This window comes from Argiope bruennichi, chromosome X2 (genome assembly GCF_947563725.1).
Source record: "Argiope bruennichi chromosome X2, qqArgBrue1.1, whole genome shotgun sequence".
In the NCBI taxonomy this organism is placed as follows: domain Eukaryota; kingdom Metazoa; phylum Arthropoda; class Arachnida; order Araneae; family Araneidae; genus Argiope; species Argiope bruennichi.
The window spans coordinates 112,216,629-112,229,509 of NC_079163.1; the positions used below are offsets into that span (position 1 = coordinate 112,216,629).

Below are 12,881 nucleotides of genomic sequence, written 5' to 3' on the forward strand. Positions count from 1 at the left end.
TTTCAGCAGGTTAACACAGACTTCGCGACACTAGAAAGCCCTGCATTTACAAAATTTGTCTAATTAATAAACCTGCTTTATCGAAGATATTGACTACAAACCATCATCATTACTTAATTGTATTTACTTGTATTATTGTATGCATTCAGATTAAATATATGTATTCAAATTTTTTTTTTTTTTTTTTTTTTTTTTTTTAAATTTTGAGTTAAATGCAATAATGTGCACTACTATGTAGATGCATTTTAAATACTATTTAATTGAAAATTTATTATTATAAAAGTTTCAATCTGAGAATTATATAAAATCAAAATTATTCAGGATTTTAGGCAACTTCTTCATTAATGTCAAATATTACACAGAAATACTTTAACCCTTGCTTTCTCATAAACTGTTTTATTATATATAAAGGCGCATCAGTTAGTCATTTTGAAAATTACAATGTTTAAAGGAGAAATCTTTTTGAATGTGAATGGAAAGACATGGAATCAACCACCAAGATTTATTTATTGATCAGCCTATAACATTTGCATAAATATATTTGTGTTTATGCATCGTACCATTAACATTCGTTGTGCTGAAGATAAAGAAATAAAAGATTAGGACTTCTTGCATTTATTATAAATACCAATCAAGCAACTAAAAAGATGTTGCAAATTGGAAAAAAAAAAAAAAATCCTAGCTCATTTTTCAAATTTATTTGCTGATAGTTTATTTCTTTGACAAACAATTTTAGAATGCATCAAATATCAACAACAATAAAATTAATGGTCAAAATTAATTGCATTTTTGACAGAATATTGAACGTGCTAAATAATAATCTACTTAATATACATAACTTATTTAATACAGACAATAAATAATAAAATAGTAAAATAAATAAACTCTTATAAACAAAAAGAAATTCCATTTTTAGAAAGTGAAAAAAAAAAAATTAACTTATATAAGTGGAATGGAAATTTTAGAATAGAACAGCGAAAATATTTTCTGAGTGAAAATTCTGTTTTCATTCAGTTTAAGCCGATATCAGAAAACGCATGTATAAATTGCTTATCTGCTGGCTTCAACTCCTAGAAAATTCATTGTTACATTGCGAAATTACATCTGTTACATTATAAAAAACTGTAAAAATTATAGAAAACCGAAGAAACGAAATATTTTGACAAAACTTGAATGTTCAAATCTGGCATAGTTTTAAGTATATGTTCTTCAGTTTAATACATCTTATTATTTTTCTATTGTTTTAGACCTCACAGTCTACTTAAATCCGTTTTTCGTTCTTTAAGAAGGTTCTTTGAATACAACTCATGTATATTTTAACTTCATAAAATGTTCTGGAGAGAGAGAAATAAATATGACAATTTCAAAACATATTCTATCATCCGCTCAGTAATTCATTTAACAATTTTTTCACCAAAATAACATTCTGCATTTTTTCCAATCAGTTTCACATAACCAGTATGAGAACCAGAAAGTTGGCAAATCAATGTAATCTTTCTTCACTCGGTTTGCCTAATGAATGAATTTCATATTTTCAGCAAACATAACAATCAAAGAATTCAGAAATCTGACAAATGCTGCTTTCACCTCATAAAAAACGTAGTATGTTATTGAGTTAAATGAAATATATTGTAATTGAAATAAAAATCTTATCATTAAAATAAAGAAAAAAATATATGTAAATATTGGGAAATGCATGAGCTGCAGAAAGCATTTTAAGATTTAAAATTACCTTGAAGGACCTATATTTCCAAAACAAAAGATAAAATAGCTGCTTAATAAATCATTGATATGTTTCACATTGCATCTGCCAGACTTAAATCTGTTCTTACAATAATTGAAAATGTTAAAACGATTGTTGAGCTAAAACGAGAAAAAGTTAACAAACTAACATGTAAATTTTTGGATTATGTCAAGAACCAGTTATGTGAAGCTGTAAAGGAAGTTTCATATTCGAAACCAAACAAAATGAAGATTAAAGATCTTAATAAAAAGCAAAAACATTTTTTAAAGCAATAGATGCTTTATTTAATGCTTATTAAGTTAACAATGCGGTGTTAAAAAAATATTTGATGAGAGTTATACAAGCACAAGAAGTATTTAAATTCATAAATCCTGTTCACATTTTAAAATATAAAGATGTGCATAGAATGAAATGACATTTTTTCGCAATAAACAGCACCTTAAAAGATATCCTTCAAAATACATAAAAGAGACATCAAAGAGATTAAATAAAATGTATAAACTAATTGAAAATGGATTGCTCGTTCAAGTTTCGTACAAGCTTCCATATAAACAGCAAAGACAATGTGAAAAGAAAAAGAAATATAAATGGAAAAAGTTTATAATGTAATCAATAACAGCAGTTATTAGATGTATAAAAATAAACTTAATACAACAGTACTTTCATGTTTTTCTATATCAAAAATTTAACAGTTTAATTTTATGAAAGATAGATTATACTGACGCTAAATGTAAGTTAATTTGAACAGCAAAGATACACTTATAGTACCCAAAAATAGTTTTAATTAATAAATGCAGTTCAAACAAAAAAACTATGAAATTCAAGAGGTGCTAATATTTCAATTTTCAGCCGATTTATCTGTATCTTCATCATCATCATCAGTATCATGATGATGAGTAACAACATTAGGAGTTTCCGCAAATAAATGCGGCACGGAGCTTTCACTGTTTTCAAGTCTTGAGCGTCTTCTAATAGGTTCTTGACTTTCCTCCTCAATTTCTTCAACTTCTCCATTCGATACAAAAGACTTTTCTTCATGCTCAACAGTTGATTCATGAGGCATCTGAAAAACAAACAAACATTGCATTAGATGCACAATATAAACTTCTCTAACTGTAATTAGCAGAAATGGTAGTCAACTGTACAACAAAAATTTTATACAAAACTATCTAAAAACTTCTGCACTGTTGCAGTTAAAGTGGTATAAGTCAGAGCCGTACATTCAGGTGATAATTATGACAAAAAAGAAAAATATTTCTAGCATGTTTTATCAGTCTAGCAGTTTTATCAGTTATATGTCTTGCATACAAAATGAAAAGCGATGAAATTTTATAAAATTGTATCAAATTTATCAAATTTTTATAAATTTGTTTAAATTTCCCATGATCGATGATGGGGATTAAAATACTGTCTTGATAATTAAAAGTAATGAAATATAAGAATCTAATTTGTATTGCATAGACAGAATGAAAAAAAAAATAACAAAATATATATTACCAACATAGGTGGAGCTCTGAACATGTAACTAAATGGATAGTACATCAAATTCAAAAATGTACAAGCATAGATATCTGCATAATGGCATATTTGATTAGCAAAAAATGTCTGCCTAGAACCTAAAAGAAAAAATTGCAATTATTCTATTTGAATGCAATAATTTAAAAAAATTTGAATTAATGAAAAAATAAATTTTGAAAGACATACCGCTTCTAAAAGTGCTACCTAAGATGCCATAAGACATGTCAAGCTCATGTGACACTTCCTAAAATACAAAAAAAGAAGAAAAATTGGAAATATTTCAGGTTCAGAAAATTCATTTAGAAAAAAGTAAATATAAATATAGAAATATTCATAAAAGTATTCAATAATCCTTTCAATTAATTATACCTGGTAAATTGAGTAAGATTTTACAATTGGTTAGTTCAAAATTTTAGCTCAAAAAGTGAATGAATGAATGATAAAATTCATCGCAATAAACACAGTAATTTATTAACAGATAAAAGCAAAAACAAATTACTGACAGCAAAAGCGGGGAAACTGACCCTTATTGCGGTTCGTAACTCACTAATGTCAGGAATTTCTTTACAGCTACTGTCCATTTCCCTAAAAGATATCAAAATTTTCGGTCAAGAACGTCAGCAGAAAAATGATAATCAGAAAAAACAAAGAGAAAAAGCATGCTTTTGGCAATAAAAGAAAAAAAAAACCTAGCATTTGATATGTTTTAAAATACTTTCACAAAGATATTTGAAACAAAAGAAGATGTCGTCTTTTTGAAATTTAGACCAAACAAATAATTAATACCACATCAAAAAAGATAAAATTAGATTTCATTTTTTTTATATTTTCCGTGTAATCTAATCTATTTAATTGAAAGTGCTTCGAAATTTACTGAAAAAATAATATGATTCACAATAATGAAAGAAAGATCCTAGATAGCTATATCTTCTAATACATCAACAGGCTAATGAATTTCGTTGACTGAACTCTGATAATTGTTTTAACCAGTTGATGATATATTTTGTACGTTAATCTCGCAAAGAAACATCCACTATTGAGGAAAATCCTTTCCAAGCAAAAAGCAAAATATCCTTTCAAAGGAAAATAAAATGCAATCAATTAATCTTAACCAACAGCACTTATTTCATTTCATTTAAAAATATTTTTATTAAAGCATTGATATCTTTTTTTTAAATAAAAATTCTAAATAGAAGCCTGATTGCAAAAATGGAAATTTAAATTCACGTTTCTTTAAAATTATTCTACTTTTTAAACAATAAAAAGATAGAAAAGAAAAAAGACCATATTTCATTACAATTATTATTCATGTTTCAGAAATGCAAAATTGTAAAATTTAACTCTGCTTATTTCAAGATATTTAACATTTTTTTTAAAGATTTTATAACAAAAAAATATATATGATTGGTAGCCCCGAATAGTATTCCAAAAAATCGGCTTAATCAACAGAAAATAACTTTAAAAAAAAAAAAAAAAAAAAAACGTTCCGCATTTTTTTAAAAACATAACTATAACAAATTTTGTGGATAAAATAAGCAGATGCTCAAATAAATAAAACAGTTCGTTTCAAAAATATATCATTAGCAATATTGACAAATGTACAAAAAATTACTTATAAGTATCTCCTAGCTGAATATCCAAGTCCTGCAATCGATGGAACAAATCGCATTTCTTTGTCCATACATGGACTTCTCGCTGCAATTCAGGAACAACTAAAAATGTTCGCCATCCTCGTGTTTTCTTTGATTTTAAAATATCACCATAGATATGGTCACCAACATAAAGTACATCTTTACCACTAGCTCCAATCAACGTTGTGAACACATCTGAGCTACCTATAAGAAATACACAAGCATTTAAAAAAATTAAAGCAAGAATATGTTTTCGATAACAAATGCTTCATATTTTTAAAGCATCACTATAAGAATTAATACCACATTACTTAGCCAACTTGGAAACACTTTATCTTGCTATATACAGGGTGCTCCGCAAATATTTGCCAGTATTTGAAAGGGGGATAGAGAGGACCAAATTAAGGGTTTTTTGTCACAGAATATGTGTCCGGAAATGGCGCGTTTAAGCCCACAGTAGATGGCGCAAGTTAGGGGCAGCCGTATGGTATCTGGGAATAAATGGTCATTTGGTTGCTGGGATTAGAACAGCATGCATAGCTTGCAGATATCCATCTGATGTATGGAGCAGCGGACGGAAACGTGCAAATTGCTCAGAGGCTGTGCAAGGAAAGATTTCCGAATAGACAATTTCCAGATACACATTCTATGACAAAAAATAAAAATACTTTCTACTCCCATTTCAAATATTAGAAGATATTTTAGGAGCACCCTGTATAACAAAAACCCTTCAAATAAAAATTTCTGGATTTAAACAACTTCAACTATTTTAAATGATCCCTACAGCTCCAAATAACTAATATATTTTACAAATATATACTGAATAAGAACTTCATAAATTTAACAGTAATTTTATTTAAATCTATCAGAAATAAAAGAAGGAAATCACGAAATGCAACAATAGATCTTAATTTCTTAAAGAATTTATGCAATAATCCAGTTTAGCGCTTTCATATGTAGATATAAAAAGAAATTTCGAAAAATATTTACCAAATTAGTCAGAAACCAAAATAAAATAATACCTATAGATAACTGTAGTCATATTTAATATACAGTATTTAGTTCACACACTTATAAATTTATAACAATTATTTGATGAAAAAGCTTCGCCTTCATTATAAAGAAATTTGGAAAAAGATCTAATTTAAAAATTCTTTACCATTAGAAAGCACCATTTGACAGATATAATTAAAACATTGATTTTCATTGCAATAAACTAAAGTTTAAATATATATGTATAAAATTCTTCTTTGCAACTTCATTGTAATTTTCCCATCATGGAATAAATGATGTACATACCACCAGAATACACTTGCCCAGGAGCTAAAGGCCCTACATGTATGCCGATTCTTAGAGCACCAGTTTCCTAAAACGAAAATACAAAAGGTTTTAGAGATTATATCTACACTTAACTTGCTATAACAAAAGACTTTAAAGATATACTTAACTTGCTATAAACATATTTACAAAAGTTGAAAGGAAGGGCATCTTAAGAAATATATGATTTTTAAAAACATAATCATGAGGCATTTAAAATCCAAAACATTATTCCGAAAAGTTTTATTAAACCTTTATTAGATTCATAAAAATTAACCGATTCAACTTTTTAAATGTTTAATAATAAAAATCCAGCTAATAATTTTACATGATTTTTAAAACATGCCCAATCAGCACAATCTCACCTCATTCTGCAGTACTTTCCAATAACAAATTTTGTTGCTTAAAAAAAATTATACCTCCTTTTAGTTTCATACACTAAAAATAACCTACCTTTATATAAGCAGACAAGTATGTGTGTGTGTGTGTGTGTGTGTCTGCCCGCGTTCGTTTCAGTTTGTTTCAAAATTAGCTAAAACCTGCCAGACTTCTTTAAATCTTATTACAAACTGAATTAAAAAAGAAATTCATATCAACATTATTTTTGCACTTTTTTTTAAAGGAAGACAGTTAAAACAAAAAGTTTTATTTACAAGATTTAAAGAGTTTTTGCTTCACACAATTTGATTTGATAATTTTTTTAAAAGGCTACCTTAAATAGAACTTTTAATTTGTACAATCTATCAAAAAAAGTGAAAAAAAATGAAAAGAGATGAAAATCAAATTGCAGAAATGAAAATTATACCAGAAATCTAATATGTTAAAAAAAGATAAAACGTTCTCAAAAGAGACGAAACCGTCAGCGATTATATTAAGTTTGCTAACTCTATTCTACAGCTTCTTCAGAATTATTTTGAATGTCTTCTTTTTATAAGACATTCAAAGGATCTTTTCATAGATTATAAAAGGTGGCTAATTTTTACTAGATGTTAACTTCACATCACTCAATTATTTACTAATTTTCAATTAAGAAAATTATTTCAAGAATCTTTTCCTTCAAGTAGATCTTGGTTTATTTGAGTGACAAAATCAAATTAGGAAAATGATAAAATTGCTACGTAGCATTTATTAGAATTTTTTATCAAACTGATCGAAAAAGTAAAATCTACACTTTAAAACGACATATCCAATTAATTTAGAAGCAACGAAATAAAGAAGCTATGTGAATACTTGTGTGGTATACATCATGTGAAAAAAATCTGTAGCATCTAATTAACCTATTTGCATTTCCTACTTTATTCTTGCTAATTAACTGCATGCGTTACACAAGTTGTGTTAAAATACTTAAAAATCGCATTCCATAAGTATAAAATCATACAAATCTGCATATATACGAAGTTACTTTGCACGTTTAAAAGTAATATAAATAATTTTATAAAATGCATTTTAAAAGTGTATCACAAGATCTAAAACATTGTATAATACTTAACTTTCAGCAAATACACAATTTGACTTTAAAATTGTGCAGAAATTTTATAAAGTTTCCTCTGAGACCTGCCCCCCCCCCGTTTTTGATATATAAGCGAAATCAATTTTTATCATTCATTTAACTAACAATTTCAATAACATTGGCTTAAAATAATGCATACATCTATGTTAAGATAACATGCACATTATGATTCTGGTTTTCATCATGAATAAAGTAGCAATACAAGAATACTTACTATATTGACTTGTCTTAAAGTTGTTCCACCACTAAAAAACACAGGCTTTCTAGCATCAACTAAAATATAGTCAAAATACTCTTTCCAATCTCTCTAAAATGGAAAATAAAATAGCCATTAAATTAGACTGATGTATAAAAAATTTAACTACAAATCAAGAACATTTTCTATGGTACCAAGAAAATAAGGATGAAGAACGCAAATTAAGTTCAAGTCAAATTAAGACCTCAAGAGAAAAATAGCTGTTAAACATAAAAATACACACCATTTTTCAACTATACCAGCAACGGAAAAGGAAAGAATATAATCAAGAGTTAACTTTGAAATTATTATACGTAGCATAAATTTCAACAATAAAAATGAATTTGTAAATTCAGCATAAATTTTTGGAGAAGAATATTTTTCACCGAGATTAAAAATTCCAAGGGTAGTCTGGAAAAGCATTCAAATTTTACAAATCATGCTTTAGAGCAAAAATATGCAAAAATCGCTTTAAAAAAATTGGAAGTTAAAACAATGTTTGGCAGTCGAAAATAGTTATGCAATAAAGAATAAATAATAAAATAATATTTTGAGATACAATTGTTTTCACGACACAAATCATTCAAAAAAAATAATAATGCTGTATTTTGCCAAAATGAATTTTTAATTCTAAGAAATCTGCTGCCCAACAGAAGATAGATTTTCCCTCTTAGACCGAAATGTTACGTAAATCGGAATAGTTTTGACAGCAAATCTGAATCGACAAAACGGCAGTTTGTTCCTCATTTCATAACTACAGCTAATTAGTTCTATTAATATAATATACACTACGATTTCTACACTGGGGAAAGATGATATGAGCTGTATTAAGAATTAAAATTATTAATTAAAAATAGTCAATTTTGTTTACTTACTTTTCGGCCTTCACAAGGGAAATCAAACAAATAAGACATAATTTTCTGGAAAATAAAAAGAAATTATACAAGTTTTACAAAATCTGACAAATCTCATTAAATTTCGTAATTTATTAAAGCATTTTTATTCATAAATATATGAAAATAAAAATAACGATACCTCAAATTATTCACAATGAAAAATGGCAATTATATACTAGTAATGAAAATTTCTTTAATATTACTGATGCAATAAATAGTTTCAATATTATATCAATATTTAATGAACAGAAACCTTTTTGATTTGCAAACAAAAATTCAAGGTTTTTGTTAAAACTTCACTGCAATGACATAAATCTAAAATTTGTTACATTTTTAATAAAATAAAATGGAACAACATGATTCAATTCATTACTTAGAAAAAATTCCTTACACTGATATTTGCAAATAATAAAAACAAGTACACTTTGACTAGGCAATTAAATGCATGCAACTAATGATCCTAACAAGCAAAACAAGGTATATGATAATCTGAATTATCAAACTGTTTTCGAATTTTCAACAAACTGATATATGTACAACTTTTATTCGTCGTTTTTTGATAGATAGCGGCGGCGGTGGTTGCTTGTCGTGACTGTGAATGGAGGTAATAACTAAGCAGATCAAAAATGTCATACAAAAAGCTTGGACATCTGTCAACACACATTAGTGAATTTACGTTTGCATCATAAATTTATTCTCGATCTAAGATGTTAATTTTCAAGCCAAATTTATTCATTTGCGAGAAGTTTTGATTTTCTGCATCCATTTGAATAAAACTGAGGCTGATGTGCACCGAATGCTCTCAAGTACTTATGGCGAGTATGCTCTTAGTGAAAGATCATGTGAGTGGTTTTAAGGTTTCAAGAGCGGTGATTTTGACATCGGCGGCCACCAAGGCAGTCCAGCAGAGAAAATTTTCGAATATTTCGAACAAGAGGCATCACTTGAGGAAGACTCGTGCAAATGCAAGAAGAATTGTTAGATTATTGGGAGTGACTCCACGAGCCATTTCATAACGTCTCACAGTCAAGGGAATAATTCAGAAGCAAAGAAATTAGGTTTGTACGGGTTGAAACCGAAAGATGTTGAATGGTGTTTCTTTGCGTATGAACAACTGTTTCAAAACCGTATTCTCTAGATGTTGTTCTTTCTACTACCATTCGTTTCGAACGATGACTCACGGTCCTGGCTGATCAATATTTTAGCTCTTATGAAGGAACCAAAAACGGAAAGATTCGCAGATCTCCTCAAAAGGTATCGTTTTTTCCGAGATGGTAACCGAAAATCGCCAAAAAGATGGAAAAGTAATAGATAGCGCCAAACAGTACTTTAAATAATGAATAGGTAATCACTTTGCCAGAATAAAGCCTCATATATTGGAAAAAGATGGCGGAATCGAAGTTGTACATCTAAAAAACTAATCAAGTTCGAAACATTGCGTTGAAAGATTTTACCTCAGTATAAGCATAGTCACTATTTGTAAGAAGAAATGTCTTCTTCCCAACTTCATGCATTCTGAAAGAAAAATTTTAAAATGATAAAAAAAAAAAAAAATATTGACACGCATTTTTTTTTTTAACACATAGAACGCCATACTAATTCACTCAAAAAATGCTGCATTCCAGGTTAATTGTCACTCAGATATTAAGTACAATAATGTTAAAATAAATTATAAGAAAATTATAAGACATATCGAAATATATTAAAATACTTTGCAAATTTTAAGTGCATACTTAAGTTAAAGTATTTCCAAAATTAAAAAAAAAAAATGATATACTGAGAAACTTATGTTTTCAATATAAAATTTCTTTTATGAACATTTAATCTGTATAAAGATGTACAAACAAACAAAACACAACTAAATATACAATTAAAAGAGACATGCGATTACAATTACGACTTTATTTTATTTTCAAAAGCTAATATGACAATATAATAATATTCTAGTATTTAATTTCTTGTTTACAGCTGATTATATGATACCCCAACTTTCACAAATTTTCTACCATAATTAGCATCACTATTTAGAAAAAAACAAAGCTTTTACTCTCATATCACTAGAAAGAATAAATTACTTTCATTTCACTACACTAAATCAATTAATTGAGAGGTGCATAAATAAGTAAGCAAAACATGTACGGGATCTTAAAACAAAAACTGCCATGCTTTTTTTTTTTTTTTTTTTACAATTTACCTATTTTTAGTTTGAAATACAGCATAAAAATAGCTATTTATTTTTTCTGAATTAGAATATCTTTATGTGAGAGAAAGATTGATCTGTCGTATTTAAACATGAATGAAATCTTGAAACGAGATCGTATATTCATGTATTAATTTATTATTGAAAAGCTTGTTATTCATGTATTAATTTATTATTGAAAAGCTTGTTATTCATGTATTAATTTATTATTGAAAAGCTTGTTATTCATGTATTAATTTATTATTGAAAATTTGTTTTCTAGCCTTAAAAATTTTGTTTTAATTTAAAATTTTATGCATTCAAACGATTAGAAAACTAAATGGGAAACCAAGATATATGTAATCGATGAAAAAGCGAACTTCGTAGATGACTACAATGGGAAATATCATATAAAGAAAAAATTTGTAAATATTTATAGAAAAATGACATGAAATTAAAGCACATAGCTGGAACAGTTTAACAACTGTGGGAAATTTGTTGCATTATATATACCTAACATATGCAGCCAATATAAATAAGCATTTGTTTATCAGTTAATGGCAACATACTTATAAAAATGAAGGAAGATGAAAGAAATTAATTCCGAAGTTCACACGAATTTAAGAGGAAATTAATTTTTTCCCTCTTCATTAGAAATCAAATTTTACTAAGAACTTTTACTGCGCTTTATATGAACAGATATTAGAAATCTTAAGTACTTTAAAATAACGAAGAATCTGGATTACAGTTAGACATATCTCTACTTTATTACTTAAAGAAGACGTGGGATTAAATATGTAATTTGCACACTTGCTGATTAAAAATGTATTAAATTTCCACAAAAATCCAGTTTTGGAAAAAATTAGTTGATTTAGAATTTTTTTTTTTTTTTTTTTGCCATTATCTAAATACAGATTGTCCCCCCCCCCAAAAAAAAAAAATCGGAATAAGCTTTCATTTCCTTAGCTACTGACATATACTTTCAATTGTAAAATTTCATCAAATAAAGTATCCAAATGTATGAAAATACTTTGGCTTCTGTAAAGGATAAGGAACAAAAATAATTTTTATATAGTCCTCTTAGAGAAAACATGTCATTATGTAAAACATTTTTCTTACACCCATCTACAAGTTCACAAAGTTTCATATTTCTATCAGGAAAATTTGCTGAGATATTAGAAGGAAAATTAAGTGATTTAGTCCATTTTCTCATATCTCTGACAATGGTATTTAAGCGAGATTTTCGTTATAATTTTCCGGGATAATATAAATATTACAAAAGATTATTAAAACAGAATTTGAAAATAAAAACACATTTATGAGCCTTCATCAAAATTTAAAAAATAGTATGATAATACATTAATAGGATTGCTAAAAATTTGTTCAAGAGGTCACATTCGACACGTATACTAAGTTGCATTCTTTTAACAATGCTTGAGTATATGCGTCGGATTTCATCACTTGTGATTTACAAACAGGCCTTTGACTTCATCAGCAAAGATCTAGAGATGTACTGACGAAACCTTAATCATCCCTTAGTTCAAATATTATGCCAATCAAAAATAAACTGAATATAACCTTCATCATATCGTTGTGCAAAATGAAACCAACCAAAGCGTTTCTAAAAATGCACATACCATATAAAATTGCCAATGATAATGAAACTATTCTACGGATAATGGAGTTTTACCTTTCTAAAAGGAATAGTTCTGAAGATTAATGTTGATCAATTAATCTCGATTAAAGCAACATTCGTCAGCCCAAATTATATTTCTCAGAAAAGAAGTATTTGATTTCACCTAAATAAGCACAACTGAAAAATTCTAGACGTCGATTGTGAAGAATGCATGA

At 27.5% G+C, this 12,881-nt stretch overlaps 1 protein-coding gene across 7 annotated transcripts in view; it reads right to left on the reverse strand.

Moving 5' to 3' along the window:
* Nucleotides 1-488: 488 nt before the first annotated feature.
* LOC129960029 (cytosolic purine 5'-nucleotidase-like) overlaps nt 489-12,881 on the reverse strand; it is a 46,806-nt gene continuing 34,413 nt past the window's right edge. For all 7 annotated transcript variants that reach the window (XM_056073042.1, XM_056073045.1, XM_056073041.1 and 4 more), the window contains 9 exons: nt 10,306-10,366; nt 8,831-8,875; nt 7,935-8,027; nt 6,193-6,259; nt 4,875-5,097; nt 3,787-3,847; nt 3,449-3,506; nt 3,242-3,360; nt 489-2,807 (listed from right to left, as the gene is read on the reverse strand). In XM_056073042.1, the coding sequence (XP_055929017.1) occupies nt 2,583-2,807; nt 3,242-3,360; nt 3,449-3,506; nt 3,787-3,847; nt 4,875-5,097; nt 6,193-6,259; nt 7,935-8,027; nt 8,831-8,875; nt 10,306-10,366 (952 nt within the window). In that variant the 3' untranslated portion in view covers nt 489-2,582. The remainder of the gene's footprint in view (nt 2,808-3,241; nt 3,361-3,448; nt 3,507-3,786; nt 3,848-4,874; nt 5,098-6,192; nt 6,260-7,934; nt 8,028-8,830; nt 8,876-10,305; nt 10,367-12,881) is intronic.